Raw genomic sequence first — 21,838 nt, 5'->3', positions numbered from 1 at the left:
CCGCAACAGTCTTGGGTAAACAACCCTTCCGGTAGGTGGAGTGGTGAAGTTTAGGGCCGGTTAGGTTCAAGTATCAGCATAGGGTGGAATGGCGAAGAAAGGCAATAGGCCACATTTACAGAATTATATAGGCAGGTAGTCCCTGTCAAAGGTTTGTGCTCCAGCAGCACCACGGGGCGGAATGGGAAGGAGAAGGGGAGAAGGGGGTTCAAGGGTCGGTCTAGTTTGTCGCCTCGCTGTTGGAGCCACCCATCCTAAATTGGCAGCCACCACCTCAATGGCATTTTGGGGGGGACTCATTGGACCATAAGGATAAGATTCCTTAGACTGACGGAGAAATTAGCTTTCAAACCGCCGAGTGTGCAGGCTATGCACCTAATCGGGCCCCGGAGGACGTAGGTTTATTTAACTTCTGTTCTTGGTGCGGTTAAAATGCCATGTGGCTGCCTCAATCTGAGAAGATCCTGTGGCAGATTGAAGCAATGCTATACACCAATACAGGTCCGGTAGTCGCCTGAAGTACTCCCACGGCGTTGTAATTAACCTGTGGCGGAAACTACTGGCTGTCGCTACCCTGTCATGGATAAGGTTAAATGTTAGTGCAACTTATGCTAAACTGTTGATTACCCCTAACATCTACCTAAAGTAATTCATTCCCCTTCACACCTCGGAACTGGTTTTTTTTTTTTCTTTTTTTTCGTTTTTTTGCTTGTTATTGTTTTTAATGCTTTCTAGTTGTATTCTCTACTTAAATAGAGGGCCGAATTTTTCCCACATACTAACGCTTCCAGCCACGAACATGGTCCGAGAGCTTGTAGCAGTAATGTCTAACAATCGCCAAGGTCTTACCTCTTCTTTTGCAATATCAGTTCCTTGAGCTCGAATGCATAGATCATTCCGTCTCTGTGCAAGTTTCCGGTAGGCAGTCCAAGCGGACTTGCTTCGCGAAATGCGAAACGCACGACATGCCATTTATGCACCCGCATCGGAGGAAAGCAGCGACGCCAACGAATCTGGTCAAGGGCCAACATGTTTAACGGCTATTGTAATACAATAGCAATATCATCCCGGCTTCTAGAACAACTATCCAGAAGTCTCTGTTCTTTCACTCCTTTTCTAAGCAAACTTTCGTCACAACAAGCGGCCGACACGCAGTGGAACTTCCCCACCCATCCCAATCGCTGCATGCCTCATTGGAGAAACACCAAATCAATGCACCGAGCCTAGTGGCTGCCTTCACCGTTTCCTAGCATGAGAGATCCAGCTGCATAACGGCAGAGAACCCTGCTCAGATCCTCTTCAACTGCCTTAGGTAGGCCTCTCTCATTACTCATGACAACCAACTTGTCCCCCGCCGACGGGAAACCCGATCGGGCAGAACCCAGTCCCGCCCAGCCTGTCAAGCGGCTCAGGGTCCTCTCACGTTTGAGAGTAGACTGTTGTCTTGTTATGAAGCCCGTGGGAAACGCTACGTTCCAACATCCACCTCCTGGTCTAAGCTCCAGACCTTATGCCTGCCGCTTTAAAGCTTTGTAATGCTTAAAAAGTCGTGGGAACCCACGACTTCAGCATTATGGCTTCTGGCTGCTCCTCTTGTCTTGTCCCTGCCTCCTCTTCTTGGTCTCCTCATCACGTTCTCACTCCCCCACTTCGGTGCGTACGGTCTGGTGGGCACTAACAAGCAGAACGACATCATAATCGCCTGCAATACTACAGCACAACTGTCACCATACAACGTTTCCTTTCCCCGCGCCTTGGTCGGCCCGCCCATTATCCAACGTCACGCGAGCCACCGCTGATCTCGAGCAGAACATGCTTGCCCGGCACCTAGCTATTCGCCGGCCTTCATAACCATGCCCTGCCCGCTGAGGGGCAGGTATCGCGACGTCCTGCGATCCTGATCGCACCTCGTTGAAAACCCTCTCAACTGGAGTGAAATAGACAGAAACCGCCGCTCAGAGTTATGGCTCCTTTCTTCGGTCTACTGCTCTTTGCCGGCCTGGTAAATGCAGCTCTCAGATCTAACTGTCCTCATTACACCGACTACGCGGCAACCCCCCACGAACCTTTTTCTGAAGGTGTTCACCAGCTCTCGTACCAGCGCCCGCCACTAGAATGCCGCACCGCCAGCTTCCCGGAGGTCGAAAAGACCATTACTGAGATGAAGGCTCTAATCAAAGACCCCGATCTCTCCCGCCTCTTCGAGAACACCTTCCCCAACACCCTCGATACTACCATCGCCTGGCAAGGCCATGCCAACTCGGACTCGGACGAAGAACTCAGTTTCGTTATCACGGGCGACATTAACGCCATGTGGCTCCGTGACTCCAGCAACCAACTTCAAAGCTACCGCAGCCTCCTGACCCGCAACTCATCTGCAAACTCCCTTGCCTCGCTCTACCGCGGCCTTATCAACCTTCAGGCTCGCTACGTCCGCTTCGCCCCGCACTGCAACGCCTTCCAGCCGCCCGAGGAGTCAGAAATCCAGCCCACGCCCAACGAGGCCGGCGGCAGCGATCACATCTTCCCCGCCTATCCAACTTACTCCTTCTTCGAGTGTAAGTACGAGCTTGACAGTCTCGCCGCCTTCCTGCAGGTCTCGCACGACTACCACGTCGCCACTGCCGACAAGGATTTCTTCGCACGGCACCAGTGGTCAAAGGCCATCGCCGTGCTGCTCAACACCACTGACGCTCTGATGATGGGGACCTACGCCGCAGACGGCACACTTAATCCTTCCCCCGCGCTGTTCGAGCGTCGGACGACGTCGGCCTCTGAAACACTCTCTAATAAGGGCAATGGCGCCCCGACGCAAGGCGGCACCGGCATGATCCGCAGCTTCTTTCGCCCCAGTGATGACAGCTGCATCTACCAGCTCTTTGTGCCGGCCAACATGATGTTCTCGCGCTATCTCAACTCGTGTGCTGAGATCATGGACGGAATCGATCAGGATCTTGCCGAGAGGATGCGGGACTCTGCGGCCCGTGTCCAAGACGGCATTGAGGCGTACGGAAAAACAGACCACCCTAAGTTCGGCAAGATATATTCATACGAGGTTGACGGGTTTGGAAGTCATAATGTCATGGACGATGCCAATATTCCTTCTCTCCTTTCGGCCCCACACTACGGGTATCTCTCTGCTCAGGATCCCGTCTATCAAAACACTCGCAAATTCATCCTTTCCACCTCGAACCCCTACCAAATGCGCGGGCCAACATTGACCGCCACCGGAGGGCCGCATATCGGGCCTGGTATGGCGTGGCCTATGGCTTTAATCGCGCAGCTCCTGACTTCCGACGACGATGAAGAAATTTACAATGGGCTTAAGCAGCTTGTTAGCTCCACGAACAAGTTGGGTCTTATTCACGAATCAGTCAACAGTCACGACGCCACGAAGTGGACTAGGTCATGGCAAGTTCGCGTCCTCTCGATGTCAGCTATAGCGGCAAATGTGCTAACGAGTATGATTGTAGGTTTGCATGGGCCAACGGTCTCTTCGGACAGATGATGCTGGACATTCGCGATAGAAAACCGCATCTTCTTGAGAAGAGCTACCAGTAAGAAGCAGTACTCTGACAGGATCTAGATGGTATTATTGAACAAGGCGGAGGATTGCTTTCGTGAGAACTGATTGCGTTGATGACGTACAAATCTGACACAGGGCTTTCCTAGACAATCCTGAGGAAATGTCGTATATACCTACTGGATATAGACCGATCACACAATCAAGTCATCGACGGCCAGAAACCGGCAGTACTCTAGCTCATGGTCTCCAACGTACACAATCTCTCGCGTGTGACCCCTTGTGAGGACATGATTCAAGCTAGGTCTCCGAAAACCACTGTAAGGGCAACTAGTACATTCAATAATACATTCATATTCCGATACCTCTATCTTTTACGTCATAACATCATGAATAGTCTAGATAGAGGGCCACGCCTTAACTGAGATCGAACCCAGCTCCCGAAGAGACAGCGTAGAGCAGTTTCTTCCTGAGTGTTTCCTCATCCTTGTATCGCGGCAGTTTGAGCAGATTGACGCAAGTACTCGTGCTCGGCAGCCTCTCCTGATCCTCGCCGCCATCGCGGATACTAAACCGCGGGCTCAACTGCGAGAAGCCCAAAAGCGGTGCCCGTGGTGTACTGGTCACGTACTTGAGTACGTCTCGACGCTCTCTGTCAGAGAATCCTGCCATCACTTTCCAGAACAGCTGTACTGTAGGGTGCTCCAAGCCGTCGTCTCCGACCTCATACAGCCCCGAGTAAATGGTGTTCCGACGCAGATCGTCAACATCAATCTCGGAGCTGTCACCGCCCACAAGACGTTGTAACTCGTTCTGGTTAAACATCGATAGCCAAGAGGGTGCAATGATGGAGCGCAGTCCACGGAGGAAGGCGGCGGTCTGTTGAGCGGGCTGAGCAACGAGACGATGGCGGGCTACATAGGATATGTAAAGAAGTCGGTTGTCATTGGTGACGGTGACATTCTCTCCATTAGGAATCAAATTCCTCGTAACGGTACGCACAGGCTCCCCCGGTAATGAGATTTGATCAGTGATGGTAAAATCGAGCGACAGATCCGCCACATCCCCCGTGAAGTTCTTCAAACGTAGCATGCCCTGATAGAGCTCTTCATCAAGGTCCCTCAGATCGTTGACGTTGCCACGGTAGCTGTTTTCTCCTGTTTGACCAGAAATCCACTTCAATAGGAAAAACCCAGCAAATGCAATGTCTATGAGGATGCCCTCGTACATGCATTTGCCCACGATGCGGCCGAGGAACTCAAACTGGCGGAGCAGGTCCTGCACTTGGTCTTGCCATTCTGCAGTGTATTCGGGAACGCCAGCTCGTCTCAAAGCTTCTTTAAGTTCGTCCATGGCTGTCGGGTTTGGGTATAGGAGGCCTTGATTATTGGCCGTAAATAGTGAGATGCCGTCCATCTGCCCAAAGGCTTCTGTTGTAACACTTGTGAGAAACTCTTTCGTTACTCCACCTCCATCGATACCTGCCTCAACTGTGTCAAACTGGTCGACAAACTGGATCTGTATTGGTTCTTTGAGGCCTTCTCCTAGCTCGTAGAACTGCTCAAAGGCATCCTGGAACACCTGGCCTCGTCTGATCTTGCCGTGATGACGCCCCGCAGGGCCCCTACCCGGGGATCTTAGGGGATTATGCAGCATTGTCATTCTCCACTGGTCAGGGTCCATGCCATCCCTGCGTTTGTGCTTGTCAAGATAGACAAACTGACGAAATATCTGAACGCGGGTATCGAAAGGGATGACAAAGGGCATGTGTCTCAGTATTTCCAACTTCGGACCAATGACGGCCAGAAGACGATCCCTCTGTACCTTTCGCTGTTGAGCTCGAAGTTTCTCAATTTGAGCGTGTCGTGACACTCGTTGTCCAGCTATGGTGTGAATAAAGCTGCCACCGATGTTCGCATCTTCATCGATATCATCATCTTCGCCGTCGCTCGAATCAGACATCTCATTCTGTTGCCGTTCTTGTTCAGCGACAACAGCGCTGACAAAGCCTTCCATATCAAATTTAGATGTCATCAGCCAGTGATCCGGAGGCAAGAACGGTCGCCTCGAGTCTCGCTCGTACAGCAGTCGCAATGCTGTAGTGACAATACTCCGCAGGCTGCTCAGATCAAGCCTTGTGTCCGACGAGCTGGCCTTCGTGTTGTGCGTCTTTGCGTCCTTCAGCGTCTTTGTAGCGCTAGTTCCGAAGTACGACTCGAGCTGACTCATTGATATCGGCTCAGAGTTCTGGATGCCCTGCTGGATATCCTGAGCGTTGTAGTGCAATGTAAATGCCAGATGCTTTAGAACAATTGTGAGCTTTTCCACCTCCCGGAGGGAAAGCCCACATGATCGGAGACGAGATGGTTGTTCGCTACTTTTCAGAAGTCCAGGAAAGATACTGCTGAAGAAGTCCTCATCGTCACTCAAGCGGAGGATGAATATGTATAACTCGAGGAACAGTAACACTAATCTCCATTCCTGTTCTTTCGATGCGTTTGCTGACTTGGACTTTGAAAGATAGTCTCGCAGCAAGCCTATGACAGCCGTTGAGTCCTGCAGAATATGTCTGTAAATGCTAGTCTGGCTCATCGCCTGCCAGAGAAAAATGATGGTAGGTAAACTGCCTGAGCTGGAAGAAACATCCCCTAAAAATAGCCGCATGCGAATCTCATCGCCGTGGTTAGGGAAGCATCGGAGGAGAGTAAGTATGTATCCTGACAACAGACTTGCAGTCTCGAACTCTTCATTAGTAGATTGAGATCCAAAATTACTGTCTTTAGTTAGCTAAACTCGGGTGAAGAAGCAATGGGTTCACAAACGTAGTCAGTTCAGCCAGCAGAATTGAGATGCCGTCTTTGTCCACCAACGATGTAAGGCGTTGATGAACATACACAGGTAATGGCCGGATCAGTTGCTCCTCGATGCCGCTTGATTCCGTGTTTGAGATAGAATCTGGTGATTTTACGGATAGCCTTAAGCTAATATCTGTGGATAGGCTTGAGAGTTGCAGGTGTAACGCTTCCAAGTGCATTAGTCCCTGCAATTTGGCGCCAGTCTCCTGGTATAGGCCAATAAAATGTGCTAGAAGCCAAATCTGATTATCTCGACTAACACCATTTATGTGTCCCTCACGGTACGCTTTTGTAATTGCCGATGCGAGGTAGGTGGAGTCGAGGCTGCGGGAGAAGACTTGAGGATGCTTTTCGACGAGGTGCACATCACGCCGTGCTAGGAATGACAGAGAAAAGGCCTCATATGCTGCCAAGCTATAAGTTTCTGCTTGGCTATTAGTAGAGTGGCACATGTAAGACTGAGGCTCATTAGGTATACCGTTCACGGAAGTGGCTCCTAGCGGAACAAGGACAGCTTTGGAAGCAACCTCCAGAACTGCATCATCAACACCAGATGCACTACTTATCTCTGCGAGGACAGTATAGTATTGCCGGAACGATTTGTAGAGCGACTCGGGTGCGGTACCGACAATCTGAGTAAGGAGGATGAGGAGGAGTTGGGTGTCGTCTGGATGAAGACTGCAGGAGTTGTTAGTTGGGGCGTAGACGGGACGCGGCTGGTCTATCATTATGGAAGCTGCCGTCAGAGTCGTAGGGACTTACTTGTTCGAAATCTGAATTTCCAAGGCTTCTACCAGTATGCGGACGAACCGTGCTAGTCTAGAAGGAGGAAGTCGATCGGAGGCAAGACATTCAAAGCTAGTCGTACTCAGCTCTCGGGAGAACAGGATGAGCCGTTGTAAATCGTCGGTGTGAGTGGACTGAAAGGTTGTCAACAGCAGTGGCAAAGCCGTTGATAGTCTTTGCTGTGTACCCAAGTCGGATCTTGACGAGTAAAGAGCATCAAATGCCTCTCGACGGAAGTCTCGAAGTCGCCTCCTGGCACGATGGCCCCTCCATGTCTTCTGTATCTTGCCCGCCGCTTTCAGTTTCTCACGATCTTGTTGCCTCTGAGCTCGTTCAGCCTGTGCGTTAGAAACTGTCTTGGAGGCGCCGGATCCTGCGGATGGAGTCCATGATGTGGCGGCGAAGGGGTTGAGATTCTGGCCGCTGAGATTCACGTTCCGAGGGCGTCGAGAGTTTCCTGTAAAGGTGGGAAACATATTTCCGCGAAGGAACGCAAGTCGTATGAATGTTGTTGCAGTTGATGGTGCTATTTCATATCCTGGACCAATATCGTAGGGCCAACAGAGTGTAAAATGATTTCGAGGTTAGGGGATGTCGCGACGCGGATGTCTTCCAGAAGCTTCAGGTTCGGATGGGTGTATGTAATCGAAGTCCAGAATCGGCGATAACGCGGGACAGCACTAACGGTGACGGTGCTGGAGGGGAAATGCCGTAATTCACAGGCTTGGACACTGGTTGGTGGGGTCTGAGGTAAGCTGGACGCTGGACCTGGCCCAGGTTTGTGGAAGGTTCCGACGCACGGGACAAGCACTAGCCCCATTGCTGGGGAAGGTACCAGTGCTGATAAGGAAATGGGTCTTTGATAAGACACCATGGAGAAAGGGCAATAAACATCAGGGGCACACAAGAATTAGTTTGAGAACTAAGGCTATGGCAGTTGGATGAATGATAGCGATGATGGCCATTGGCTTTGGCCGGCAAGGACTGGTAGCGGCTTTCTAAGCCGTTACTGCTCACTGCCATCAAGTTTGAGAAGCGTACTTCGTCACCGATGAATAAGAAGCAGAAAGTCAACGTCAATGGTAGTCGTCGACTGAGACGCGGCTGACTCGGAACGTTATTGCGCCTCTCCCAATGTAAGGTAAGCGTCGGTGTAGAAACACAACAAACCATAAAATACCAAAGGAGAAAGGCAAGAGCTATTATGTCAAAGGCGAGACTCGGAATTCTTCCCGATGGGATGATATGCAGTGTATGCATCTGATGACCAGCAATTTTCAAGGGCTTACTTGATGCTCAATGGTTGCTTTACACCCTTTCATCCCAAACGCTTTTTTGGGCCCCGTGCCGTCCGTCCTCTCGGCAAGGGACCAGGCACCATCGGGTTAGGCGGGAAGGCAGGCCGTTAAAGCCAGAGCGATGTACAGATGAAGAGGTGTGTAAACATGAATTCCAGAGACAGCTTGAACCGAGTTGCCTTGCGTGTCTTGCCGTCCTCATAAGCCCTCGGACGTACGTCTTAGACGGCCGCTAGTAAGTTGATAGAAATGCCGGGGTTGCATCGTAGACACTTTCGGCACAGACAAACCACCTATTTGGGTGGTATTGAAATTACAATAACGCGGCTTTTGACTTGGTGGCCTTTTCCTTCTACTACTGGAAATGAGTAATATCCCACTGACATTGTCGTTGTGTACAAGACAAAAAAGCCTGTCATGTCAGAGATGGCCACGATTGATCAGACATAGGCACCAAGATAGTTATCAACATCACACAGGCAACCAACCAGTCGCTCCTTCTGATTCTGCTCGTCTCTACTCATACTTGTGTTTGTCGCAGGGTTCACGACCGTTTGGCCAGTCCACAAGGGTCGAAACCCACCGCATAAAATTTTCATAAAAAGATGGTCGCCCCACTAGGGTGTACCTGAGGGTTCTCAACCGTTTGTACCCCGCCCATGAGGAAGCTTGTGCCCGCTAATTCTTATCTATGGTTGGTCGCGTTTCACTGCAATGGCTGATAGTGCTCCCTGAATTATCTGGTTGGTGCATGACAGTGACTTACTGCGGGCGGTCGATAGGTACTCACGTCATTGGCACATGCCCTGTCGCCCCTCCCCTCGTGCAGAGAAAAACTGGAAGGCACACTTTGGACGCAGTGCGTGGGTGGGAAAAGTGGTAGGAAGGCACACCCTCCTGCAGCCAGGCGACAGGTCCAGTAAAAAAAAAAAAAAATCATCTCCAAAAGCCACACTCATTGAAATTTCTCTCCTCTCCTCTTCTTTTCTCTTCCAACAACTACACAAACCCTATCAACAACCCCCTTCACATCTAAAGAGGGTCTGACAAGGAGTACGTCTTTCGTACTTGTTCTCTGTCTCGCTCACTTTTTCATCAAGAAAAAAAACTTCCAAAAAAAACTTGAAAACCCCCATCAAAAATTTCCCACCTCCATCTACCCTCCCCCCCTCCAATTGCAAGAAAATCCCCAGAGGCCACGCTCCGACCCTCGTCTTTTCTTGCTTCATCTCAGCCGCCTGCCAACCTTGCATCAAGTGCGCCTCTTGTGTGTCGGTCAAACGTCACACATCAGAATAACCTCACTCGAGAAGAAAGGCTCTCCTTTGCCTCTTCCCTTACCCTTATTCTCTCACATCGTCCGGTCCTGTCACACGACCGATCGTCAGATTCTTGACTTGGTAAGTTTTTTTTTTCTTTTTTTTTCTTTCCCCTCCCCCTCCTGATATCCACATACATCAACCGGAGGGGCTTGCGTCTTCAGTTTTTCTCTCCAGCGTTTCGGTATCATCACGGTCATCAATAGCCCGTTTTCTAACGAGCCTTTGCCGTTGCAGTATCTTTTCCCTGTGTCAACTAAAACACCGATACAATGGCCACTACTACGAACAACGGCGCTGTCGACCAGCTTGCCAACGACTTGAGCAACGCTTCGCTCAACGGCACTGACTCCAAGAACGCCCCCGCCATCAACACCAACGTTGAGTCCGGTGCTCAGGGCGAGAATGCCGATGCGGGCCCTACTCCCAGCTCCGCTGCCCCCCACCCTCAGGCCTCTGCTTCCCTCTACGTCGGCGAGCTCGACCCTTCTGTCACTGAGGCCATGCTCTTCGAGCTTTTCTCCCAGATCGGCTCCGTTGCTTCCATTCGTGTCTGCCGTGACGCGGTTACCCGCCGCTCTCTCGGCTACGCCTATGTGAACTACAACACCACCTCCGACGGTGAGAAGGCTCTTGAGGAGCTCAACTACACCCTCATCAAGGGCCGCCCCTGCCGCATCATGTGGTCTCAGCGTGACCCTGCCCTGCGCAAGACCGGCCAGGGCAACGTCTTTATCAAGAACCTTGACGTCGCCATCGACAACAAGGCTCTCCACGACACCTTCGCTGCTTTTGGTAACATTTTGAGCTGCAAGGTTGCCCAGGACGAGAACGGCAACTCCAAGGGTTACGGATTCGTTCACTACGAGACCGACGAGGCTGCCGCTCAGGCTATTAAGCATGTCAACGGTATGCTTCTCAACGAGAAGAAGGTGTACGTCGGCCACCACATCCCCAAGAAGGACCGCCAGAGCAAGTTCGAGGAGATGAAGGCCAACTTTACCAACGTCTACGTCAAGAACATCAGCGGCGAGGTCACCGATGAGGAGTTCCGTGATCTCTTTGCCAAGTTCGGCGATGTCACTTCTTCCTCCCTCGCCCGCGACCAGGAGGGCAAGAGCCGTGGCTTTGGTTTCGTCAACTTCACCACCCACGAGAGCGCCGCCAAGGCCGTCGAGGACCTCAACAACAAGGACTTCCGCGGACAGGACTTGTATGTTGGCCGAGCCCAGAAGAAGCACGAGCGCGAGGAGGAATTGCGCAAGTCTTACGAAGCTGCTCGCCTGGAGAAGGCCAACAAGTACCAGGGCGTCAACCTGTACATCAAGAACCTCGACGATGAGGTTGATGACGAGAAGCTGCGCCAGCTTTTCGCCGACTTCGGCCCCATCACCTCCGCAAAGGTCATGCGCGACACTCCTTCCGACTCTAAGGAGGACGAGGAGGATTCCTCTGAGGAGAAGGAGACTAAGGAGGAGGAGAAGGAGGAGACTAAGGAGGCTGAGAAGGAGGCCGAGGACAAGGAGGCCGAGGACAAGAAGTCCGACAAGAAGTCCGATAAGAAGCTCCAGGGTAAGAGCAAGGGCTTCGGTTTCGTCTGCTTCAGCAACCCCGACGATGCCACCAAGGCCGTTGCCGAGATGAACCAGCGCATGGTCCACGGCAAGCCTCTCTATGTCGCTCTGGCCCAGCGCAAGGATGTTCGCAAGAGCCAGCTTGAGGCTAGTATCCAGGCTCGCAACCAGCTCCGCATGCAGCAAGCCGCCGCCGCCGCCGGTCTGCCTCAGCAGTACATGCAGCCTCCTGTCTTCTACGCCGCTGGCCAGCAGCCCGTCTTCCCCCAGGGTGGACGTGGCATGCCCTTCCCTCAACCCGGTATGGCCATGCCTGCCGTTCAGGGCGGACGTCCCGGCCAGTTCCCTGGCGGCTACCCCCAGCAGGGCGGACGTGGAGTTCCCCAGCAGATGCCTCCTGTCTACGGCATGCCCGGACAGTTCCCTCCTGGCGCTCCTTACCCCCAGGCCGGCAACCCTCAGTTCCTCGCTGCCATTCAGCAGGTTCAGCAGGCTACCATGAACGCCGGTGGTCGCGGTGGTCCTCAGGGCGGCCGTGGTCCCGTTCCTCCTATGGCCGGCATGCCCGGTCCCGGCATGCCCGGCTTCCCTCCCAACGCCCGCCAGGGTGGCAACCAGCCCGGTGCCGGTCGCGGTGCTAGCCCTAACGCCCCTCGCAACAACGCCCCCTTCCCCCAGGGTGGCCGCGCTGCCCCCGGCCAGGAGGCCAACGGCTCCAGCCTCATCCAGCAGCAGCTCAGCGCTGCCGCCGGTAACCCAGGCCAGCAGAAGCAGATCCTCGGTGAGGTCATCTTCCCCAAGATCCAGGCCATGCAGCCTGAGCTTGCTGGCAAGATCACCGGTATGCTTCTCGAGATGGACAACGCTGAGCTTGTCAACCTGTAAGTTTCACAATCTTATCGTTGACATAGACCATGACTAACGCCCTATAGCATCGAGGAGGAGTCTGCCCTCAAGGCCAAGGTCGACGAGGCCCTTGGCGTCTATGAGGAGTACATCAAGGCCCAGGGTGGTGAGGAGGGCGAAAAGAAGGCCGAGGAGACCAAGGCTTAAGCCGGCTCCTCCGTCTGTCACGCAACGTCATGAGCATGATTTCTTATGTCAACATACCCTTGTTACCCGGCATCCTTTCTACCACGGCTAGTGAGCATTCGACGCTCACAAAGTCACTGCTCAACACGGATTGGGAAAAGTTATTTGGACTGAGGCGGCAATATCGACAGCATTTTTAACGCCAAAGGGATTTCCACGACATGCTTCACACCTCGGCAGATGTTTGCTGGATTTGTTATAGCATCGTCCCCTACGGCCGGCATGTATGGTTAGACTTCTTTTGCTGCTTCGTGGGCAGGAAGATTGCAGGTTATCGCATAGGTGACCGACTGTCTTATCCCCAGGAAGGGCTCGTTGGGATGCGTCGTTTGCTACCCCGCACTATGGTTCCAGGAAGGCGTTTTACGGTTTATGTTTGAGTCGCGCGAGTTGCCTGGCTTCGCTCGCTGGCGATAGCACCAATACCCCTACACAGAACGGGACTCGTTTCTTCAGGCAATCAGGCAGATGGTGGTTATGAGGAGAGTGAGTAGGAAGGGATCTCCTTAATAAAAAGTTCATCAATATCTTTTGTTCCTCAACTGTGATTGTGTGCCTGTATATGTTCAACATACTTCATCAGTTTGATATCTCCACGTGTTTCGAAACCAATCCTTGGACCCTGCCGGTATATGAAGGAAGTCTTGGAGTTGTTTACTATGAGGGCATACGACTGTGCCTCTGCAGTTCTCACGCGATTCTTGATCAATAAAACTGCGAGTCTAGGGGCAATCAGCGAGATGCCTTTACCCTGGGAATGGGCTGCAGCTGGCAAGCAAATTTTCAACAATCCTACGAGCTACCTTTGGCTTGGCATTGGAATTTTTCTCCATACGAGTCGCCAAGAATGTTAACGTTGTCGAACTGCTTGTTTTGCTAATGGAGCGTTGGCCCCACGGCAAGTTGTCTAACAACGATCATAGAAGAACATGACATTAAAAAAAAAAAAAAAAAACCACAAGCGGGAATCGTATTTCCCGTTGACGATTTGGCTTCTGTGCTTTGGGAAGTACCCAAAACCATCCATTCAGCACCGTGAACTGCTGACTGTTCAGCCATGCTCGTCACATGGTCTACATCACATTCGTGATCGTTTAAAAGATTATTGTGCGGCGGGCATCATACGAGAGGAGAGGCAACAGGAGCAACAATACCTGCTTTCGCGGTGCTTTTCGCCGTATAAATATCATTATTCCACAACTCGCCAGTCACAGTAAAGCAGGAACAGCGTGGATTAGGCTGTCTAGCAGCAGCTTTCAGGTCGGTCTTTGTGCAGTGGTGGTCTCACCTTCCAGCCCAACAGTACGGTTAGTTTTGCATGCAGAGGCTGTTGCTTCGGGTTTCCCACGGAGATATTCATGGTCTCACTTGGTACCTTTGCTATCTCCTTTATACTAAACCTAGAAACTACATCTCCCGCCTCTTCCACCGTCCGGAGAGGAGGAAATGATACGTTAATAGCGTTGGGTGCATCAGGAAACAGGAAAAGTTGACCGAAATAATATGGCCATTGCCACATAGCGTCAACTTCGCCTATCCTTAGGATAACCACGGACGCAGATCCCACCTCACATAGAGACGATCTAGGATTACCCATCCGTAGTTCGCTACCCTTTCAACACTGCGAGAAACTCGCCAAGCCAAAGGAAAGCATGCACGAGGGGGACCGCTGAAAAAATTTGTGTATCTTCTACACTGTTCATGAGAAAAGGTTACAGTAATGACATGCGAGCGAACAGATACGGACATTGTGCCCGCGAGGAAGGCCAAGAGATGGCAATCAACGAATTTACACGACACTCGGAAGTATCTGCACTTGAACTTCTAGCCTTTGTGAGGAATACCCCAGCAAGTCTTACATGTTTATATACATACAAGATTCCATATACCTTTCCCAAACTCCAACCATAACCAAATCCAATACAGCCCCGTGTCCGATATATCCTGCCGCATCCCGTCACCTTGAGCTAAACGAAGCAGCCGTTTAATGGGTGTGTATGTACGTGCGACATCCTCTACCGAAGCAAACATCAGTTCCATGCGCCGTTATCTTTGCGTATTCCAGAGCAAAGGCACCAACGACCTACATGTACATATAACCGCTCTCTCGAGTACAAATCCAACTCCGGTAACCATGCTCGAGACTTGAGTCTCTTTCCTTGCAAATCCTTGAAAAAGTAGTTCTATCCAATCCGAAAGGGCGCTCTTTATTCCCTAAGATTTTACACCAGAAGCAGCGAGAATAGTGAGGCCAAGAGATAAATCACGTCACGAGGCAGTCGACATACTGTTTTCCTCTCCATTCTCATGCTGTACGGTCGTAGGTCCGCTCGTCGAGAAGTCGGCGGGTGTTCCCCACACTCCCGTACAGCATCTCCATCAACTTGCCTTTTTGGCGCGTCCGGACGCCCTCGAGGTACCCTCCCACGTCCTCCAAGCCGCGGATCTGGTCCTCCAAAGTCAAGGTACTGGAGTTGACGGACCGGACCAGCGGACTGACGAGCTTCCGCCTTAGGTTTTCGAGGTTCGCCTTGAGCGCCATGAGCTTGCCGTTGTGCTCGACGAGGATGCTCTTGTTGCGAACCGTCTTCTCTCTGACATTCTGCAGCAAGAGGCGGTTACGCTCGTACTTGGCCACTTCAGCCGCATTCGGTCCCAGAATGCGCGTCCAGAGTGATGATAAAAGGTCAGCATGTTGATCGTCCTGGGCGGAGGCCTCGCGGACAACGGTGCGGGCTAGATTTAGGAACTGGTGATCAATGGCCTCAAACAGCGCGAAGAGTGCCAATGAGTGCTGCAGCTCGGAGTTGATGGCATCCTCGAGCACAGTGAGAAACTCGTTAAAGGTGCGCTGGAGGGTGAGGCGGGTGCGCTGCGGGTTAGACATGCCAAAAATGTGTGTGGACAGCGAGCCGAGACGGGTCGGGACGCCGACGGGATCCTCTAGAACGCCTGTTTGGGCGAGGATGTTGTGAATGTTGTCAAAAGCGGCCGTGAACGGGGAAGATGGGAGATGTTGGACGTGAGAGAGTTCCCTGCGCGCCCAATCCATAACGATAAGGATGCTAAAGAGAGTGAGAATGAGCACAACTAAGACAAGACTGCGACAGGACTTACCCATCAATGTCGCCATCAACGTTGGCGAAGAACTTTGTAAGCTCAATGGCTAGCGTCTTGAGGCTATCGCTAAGTTCATCAAGCTCCTTCACGATAATGGGCGCTGAGGTCATGTTGCTTGAGCGCACACTCTCACCGAGGTCCCACACAGCGACGCCTGTAGCTTGTAGGTCGCCCACCTGCGATGCGCCGTTCTCGGAAAAATAGATGAGCGGCTCAAATGAGCGCGCGATGCCGGCGACTTTCACTAGATCGGGCACAGGTTGTTGCATGGCGGGCTGGAAGAGATTACGGGTCGCGCTGAAGGCAAGCATGGCGATGAGGATGGAGAGGATAGTGGATGACCATGAGTGAGTAATGAGGCGCCATTTTGAGCGGAATAACTCAACGACGGCCTCGATAGGTTCTGTGCGCTGCTGGACTTCTGCGCGCAATGCGAATCGGATGTCTAAGCAGCGTTAGTCGCATTGTCTACGTGAAGCCTCCCACTTCAAATGGGGTTCCTACAGTTATCTTGGTTCAAAGTGCCTTCCGAAGGGCTCGTTTCCTTCCACGGGATCTCATCCAGCTTGATTGTCGCATTATCTATCTTGGGCTCAGGGCTCGGTGAGCGCCCCTTATCGGGGCTCTTGCTCCCTGTTGGCAACCGCGTACGAATAGCGCGGCGCAGCACATCATCTTCCTCGTCGTCGGTACTGTCGTACTCCGGACTCGACTCCCTGGACCTGTGGCCGAACAAGGTCCGGTTCGGGGGCGGAAAGGCGCCCAGGACGTCTTCACTCCTCCGCCAGAAACCGCTGTCGCGGCTCCCGTTTCCGAGGCGGCGCCAGGCCGGAGGACTGTAGCCACCGACGGAGACTGAGTTTTCGGGGTCCGGGCCCAGGTCGCTCTCTGCGTCCGTCTCGGACCTGAACCCCGAGTGGTGCGATGGGTAGCCGAACAAGGGCGCCTTCTTCTGTTGGTTGGGGGGCGGAGTCGTCGGTTCGAAGTCGCCCAACGATGCGTCTAAATGATCGAGAGGATCGAACTTCGGCGGTGGAGGGGGCATAGTCGCCATCATATTGGCGGTAGTGGTGGCTGTTATTGTTGTTGTGGTGGCGGCGGCGGACGAGTGCGCCGCTTGCTTGGGTCGGCGGTGCCGGAAGGGCCTTGTGAGTCGGAGGCGGCAGGAGTGAGGGGAGCTCCTCGGTATGGTGGTGTTCGGCGGCGACGGCGGCGGATGTGGTCTTTGTCGCACGACTTGTGCGCCTGAAGAAGCTAAAGTTGGGGAGCAGCGTTGGTTTCCAGGAGATCTGGACGATATACAGGTAGACGAAGACGAAGGAGAGGGTGAGGGTGGCGACGTATGTGCTTGGAGCGATGGTGATGCTCAGCAGGGAAACGTTATTGTTGACGGTGACCAGCGACGGCATGGAGAGCATATCAACTGGTCGAGAGGTGATGCGCGGGCGTCTGCTCTCGCTCGCGGTCGCAGTCGGGGTTGCGACAGACAAAATATGCTTCTTGGCTTGGGATGGTAAGGTACTTTTTGGTTTCACGTATGCGCCGGCGTTCGCGGGGGGGTGGGAGGTAGATAGACGGTGTGAGTTGGAGGGGTGGGTGGGTGAAGGTGTCAGTGAGAGCCGCAAGTCAGACAATCAAGCCGAGTTAATCAAGTTGATAGCGAAGGCGCGCAACGACGAGTGAAAGCGGGAGGGGAAGCGTATGTATCAGAGGTATGGAATAGAATCTTAAGTTGTTTGGTCTAAGGTAAAACAAACCCAGTAGTTGGGTTATCACACAGAATAGGACGTACGTCGCTCAGGACGTTCGGTGGGTGGGTGGGGGGAGAGAGAGGAACGAGGTGAGTGACCTGAGGGCCGCAGGGCAGGAAGCATAAAAAAGCGGGAAGAATGCAAAGAAGCGGCATCGATCCAATGCCTCTTGGAGGAGGGAGGAGGAGGGGGGACCGCCTCTGCCGGTTGTCTTTTTCTAATGCGTAGAGCACCACTTCACTTGCATCTACTGCGTTTGCGCACCCTTGCGCACCCACCTGTACCACCTTGCGGCGAGTTGAATTTCGAGAGGTTGGGGAGCTCCCGTACCCACTTGCCAGGTTTGAGCCTTGCGTCCAATCATTGATTGGGCTTGTCAAGGGAGCGGCCGAATCTCAGGCCCTGGATTGGGTGGAGTGGAGAACACCAAACGCTGGACCTGAACGTCAGAGACCAAGGACGGATGAGGTACGTACCCACCTGGGTTTAGGTGCTTCGTTTGTTTCGTCCATGCGCTCAAGGTGCCAGTGGTTACAGTGGTTCCAGCAGTTCCTTCCTTATTCCCTACCGCAATCTGTCTACTGAGTCTCTATCTACCTTGGTAAATACCGCCTCTGTGTCGTCCGGCCCTTCAAACATACTCTCTTCTCCCGCAGAAAACACGGTCCAGCCCACGATCCTGAATGGACTCTGTTGCACAGGACGACGACAGGGAACACGCTTCTTTTTTGTTGCTGAGCTATTCCTGGGAGACGTCTCAACTCCATTTCAAGCCCGTGCCCAAGCTTCAACACCTTGCTCTCCCTCATTCTCTTTCTCTATCTCTCTCTCTTTTACTCTCTCTTTATCCCTCGCGCTCTCCATCTTTTTTTCCATACCCCCCTCTTCAGCGCATCTTGCCTCGCGTAGGCGTCGCGTTTTGGGATAGAAACAAGCGTGTCCCTCGAACGTTTAAGTGGTTGCATATCTTAACCACGGGACCAGCGATAGACAAAAAGGGAAGGCGGGGTCTGCCTGAATACAAACACAAGAAGCTGCGCGGACACCATGACATGTCGGCACCATCCGATTCGACAACGACGCCAGCAAGACGCGGCCAGAAGTCGACGGCAACACCTCTTTTGGTCTTTCTTGTTTACTGCCCCTTCCCTTTTCCGAAACACACTCTCGCTCTTCTGGGAGAAGAAAAAGCATCGGGTATCCATCCATCCAGACACACACACACACTCCTTGCTTTGTTTTCGCCCAGAGTCTCTCTTTTGAGACGTGGGCCCCCAGATGACCAACCGATTTGGCCCCAATCAGACATACTCATTATCTTATCACCCCGCATCACCGGTCCACTCACTGAGTCTCGTCGCCAAATCAACCATGCCCAAACAGTCCCCTGCGCATGTTCCCCATCAACCCCCCTCCCTTTGAGTGACTCGATCATGACTATGAACATACCGCCTGTTGGAAATTCATGGGTATGGCATAACTATGTCTCCTCCTACATTATGCAGGCGATCAAGGTGCATAAGCACGTCAGCCCCCCCCAAGCCCGTCGAACCGCATCATTTCCATGCTTATCACCACTTGACCACACACTTAGAGGGCACTTTTATACTGACCGATCAGCACACGCCGTCGCACATGAATCCAATGAATGAACTCAGATTGAGGGGGAAAAAAAAGTGTTTGTTTCTGAATTCTCTGCTATGCCGCTTTTTTGTGACAAAGTAACTACCTAAACCCCATTACAAAATAATCGAGACATAAGGCGTGGCTCATGTCTAGTCTAACCCACGCTTTCCCTCAACATCCCCCAAGCCATGCGTGGTTTGCCTTGAGGCAAACGCTCGACACAGCCGCCTCGCTGTTAAACAAGACAAAGAAAGAAAATGCTCGTCCTTCATCACGAGCTGAACCTACGGCTCCGCGGCTCCGGCTGTACCTGCGTTGACAGGTCCGCCGCCGAAGCCCTTCGCACACGGGAAAACAACCCAGAGAGCCTACGCTTCGGCGTCGACAGCTTCTAGTCAACCTTCGCGTTGGCTAGACTTTTCGCTCCCGGAGTATGAATTATGTTGACCTGCTTCATAGGCCGCTTGTACTTGCTCTGTTTCCGCAGGCGTTTACGAGCCACCATGACGGGCACAGAACTCTTAGTAACCAAGTAGTTTGAGAACGAGCCCAAGATGACACTGTGAAAGCTGTTAGACTAGTCGCCATGGGATCCGCAGAACTAAAACTTACCCCTTGAGTGCGCTGCGCCCGCGGCTACCCAGAATCACAAGGGTCGGGTTGAGGAGATCGATTATCTCAGTGATCAGGTGCTTGGGGTTCTTGCAGTGTAGGACCTCAACAATTACTCGCACTTGCAGGCGCGTCTTGCGCAAAAGCTTTGTCACGCGCTCCGTAATGTCGTCAATTGCCCGCAAACGCTCCTCCTCAGCTCGTCCGCGCTCCCGGCTTGATGGCGCTGGCGATGGCGTGCCGTGCGAATCCGTCCTCAAAGCTGAAGCCCGGGGAAGATGAGGGAATGCCGGGGCAACCGAACTGATTGCTGAGGTCGTCTTTGAGTTTGAGATGGCTGTAAGGGCGGCCGCCTGCTCCCTATGCGCTTTAGGATCGTCCGGCACCATAACCCCGTCGGTTGAATAAATGCCAGTCTCCTCATCAACGCAGTACATGCAAATAAGCGTGTCTCCGTCCCTCAAGACAGTGCCAATAGCCCACTCCAGGGCATGAGTAGACTCATCGCTCAGGTCTGTAGCAACCAAGTACTTTCGCAACCTGTGGTGCTCCTCTTCGGCCGCCTTTTGAATCTGCTCCCACTCACCTCGATAAATGATGCGAAGAGTCCGAGAATGCTCATCATAGTTTTGGTAGCCTGTGCTGGAAAATGCCAGCCTCTGCGCTCGCTTAATATCCGTGAGCGCTTCTTCATCGTCAGAGTTGACAGCCGAAGCCGGCCCCGAGCCCGGCCCTTGATCGAATGCCGTAGTCGGGTGAACACCAGACTTAGACTTGGATGGCTTTGCCTTTTCACCAGTGGGGGTGGTAAGAGTGATTTGCGGGTCGTCCAGCAATGATTTATATTGATACTGGGGCTGCTGGGCACTGACTTCGAGGCCTATAAACGGTTAGCATGTTACCAACACTGATCTAGGAGAAAACGGGAAGTAGCTTACGCTCTTCCTCAGCTGCGGCGAGCAGGCTAAGAGTCTTACGCTCACCCTTATCCCCGGCAGAAGACTTCGAGGTGTCGTCTGCAGAACGAGGGGACATCTTACGTCCTCTGTGTTGCTCCTCGTCCGAGAAGCTGTGCTCTTCATCGCTACTTTCCTCAAGCTCTTCCCCGTCAGGACTGAGGTAGTCTTTGGTCAAGCGTCCACCGTTGCGCTCACTTGCGTTGGACTTCTTGCGCGTAGCAAGCTCGCCCAGGTTGCCTTTAGAGAAGGCAAGATTAGCATCAGACAGTTTGCGATAGGCCCTAGTGATGTCTACAACACGGCCGTCATCAAGCATAGCGGTTCCTGGAATCTGCTGGAAGCGACCGCTGACATTAGGTGAGGGGGAGCGCATGCCTAGCCGACCATGGGGCGACTTGGATTTGCTGTTGTTGCCCCTACTCGAACTTCTGGCGTTCCGTGGGACAGGGTTGGAAGCGATTGAACCGTGACGGGCTCTTTCGCCGGGGAGAACGATGCCGGGAATTTCATTGCCGCGCATGACATCGGCCATGACGCCGCCAGCAGTTTTCCTTCCGCCCTGTGTGTTGCGCTTCGGCATAGCTTGACCGATGTTGTTGGTAGCAATATCTGAGAATTGGTAGTCCGAGGTGGGGTCCAGCCTGTTGATGGGAGCCCGCGGCCCAAAGCTGGGTTTGGGGCCTGAGTGGGAGTCGGAGAATGTCCTGGGATGAGGCGCGCGAGACTCTACGGGGGAACTGGGTCCAGCGCTAGCGACCTGCTTGGGAGCAGAGGTGTCGATATCGAGCATACTCCTGACTGGGGCGGGGGGAGCGTCAATGTCCAGCATGCTGCGAACTGGCATGACTGTGGTCCTGGCTGGGCTCTTCTTCCCACCTTCATCACCAATATCCAGCATACTCCTCACGGGAGAGCGAGGCGAAGTGTAGGGCGAGGGCGAGCGTGCAGATACGGGAGAATTTGAATTCCAGCTGGGTCGGCTCGTGGTGCCTTCGAGCAGCGCCAGGACGTCTCTCCTCTCCTCGTCCAGCATGGCCTCCATGCTCATGGGTTGGCGCGACATCTTGAGTGATGTTTTGGGGTGCCGTGCGCTTTCGGCGGTGTGATTGCGAAATCGGGGATGGTACTCAGACTCTTTGACCGTGTTATCTGCGCGGTAAAGGGATGGTAATTACTCTCGTTCGTGTGATGATGATGATGATATCGATAACGAGTACTTGAAACCGAATTCAGGTGTTTGGTTTAGTCGCGGTAAAATACGTGGTTGGTATATCTAACGGGGGATGATCTTGCGATGTTGACGTCGGCGGTGCAAGTTGGTCG

At 52.9% G+C, this 21,838-nt stretch overlaps 6 protein-coding genes across 6 annotated transcripts; 3 read left to right on the top strand and 3 right to left on the bottom strand.

Annotated features, from left to right (window-relative positions):
* Positions 1–1,963: 1,963 nt before the first annotated feature.
* CTRU02_211108 (uncharacterized protein) lies at positions 1,964–3,561 on the top strand (the record flags this gene model as incomplete). The annotated part of the gene is made up of 2 exons (XM_036720132.1): positions 1,964–3,411; positions 3,474–3,561. The coding sequence occupies 2 exons, from the start codon at positions 1,964–1,966 to the stop codon at positions 3,559–3,561; spliced, it is 1,536 nt and encodes a 511-aa protein (XP_036587875.1).
* Positions 3,562–3,940: 379 nt separating this feature from the next.
* Positions 3,941–7,640, bottom strand: CTRU02_211107 (iq and hect domain protein; the record flags this gene model as incomplete). Its single annotated transcript, XM_070205574.1, has 4 exons — positions 3,941–6,296; positions 6,346–6,802; positions 6,857–7,056; positions 7,141–7,640. The coding sequence occupies 4 exons, from the start codon at positions 7,638–7,640 to the stop codon at positions 3,941–3,943; spliced, it is 3,513 nt and encodes a 1,170-aa protein (XP_070060817.1).
* A 2,413-nt stretch (positions 7,641–10,053) lies between these two features.
* On the top strand, positions 10,054–12,240 carry CTRU02_211106 (polyadenylate-binding protein; the record flags this gene model as incomplete). Its single annotated transcript, XM_036720130.2, has 1 exon — positions 10,054–12,240. One exon carries the CDS (start codon positions 10,054–10,056, stop codon positions 12,238–12,240), a length of 2,187 nt encoding a protein of 728 aa, XP_036587873.2.
* Positions 12,241–14,752: 2,512 nt separating this feature from the next.
* CTRU02_211105 (uncharacterized protein) lies at positions 14,753–16,985 on the bottom strand (the record flags this gene model as incomplete). The annotated part of the gene is made up of 5 exons (XM_070205573.1): positions 14,753–15,512; positions 15,565–16,012; positions 16,072–16,472; positions 16,516–16,748; positions 16,773–16,985. 5 exons carry the CDS (start codon positions 16,983–16,985, stop codon positions 14,753–14,755), a joined length of 2,055 nt encoding a protein of 684 aa, XP_070060816.1.
* A 1,016-nt stretch (positions 16,986–18,001) lies between these two features.
* CTRU02_211104 (uncharacterized protein) lies at positions 18,002–18,970 on the top strand (the record flags this gene model as incomplete). Its single annotated transcript, XM_036720128.1, has 1 exon — positions 18,002–18,970. One exon carries the CDS (start codon positions 18,002–18,004, stop codon positions 18,968–18,970), a length of 969 nt encoding a protein of 322 aa, XP_036587871.1.
* Positions 18,971–19,335: 365 nt separating this feature from the next.
* Positions 19,336–21,578, bottom strand: CTRU02_211103 (usp domain-containing protein; the record flags this gene model as incomplete). Its single annotated transcript, XM_036720127.1, has 3 exons — positions 19,336–19,504; positions 19,557–20,436; positions 20,495–21,578. The coding sequence occupies 3 exons, from the start codon at positions 21,576–21,578 to the stop codon at positions 19,336–19,338; spliced, it is 2,133 nt and encodes a 710-aa protein (XP_036587870.1).
* Between the last annotated feature and the right edge of the window lie 260 nt (positions 21,579–21,838).

Source organism: Colletotrichum truncatum (assembly GCF_014235925.2).
Source record: "Colletotrichum truncatum strain CMES1059 chromosome Unknown Contig_0007, whole genome shotgun sequence".
NCBI lineage: Eukaryota > Fungi > Ascomycota > Sordariomycetes > Glomerellales > Glomerellaceae > Colletotrichum > Colletotrichum truncatum.
This window is presented reverse-complemented; position numbering and strand designations above follow the sequence as displayed.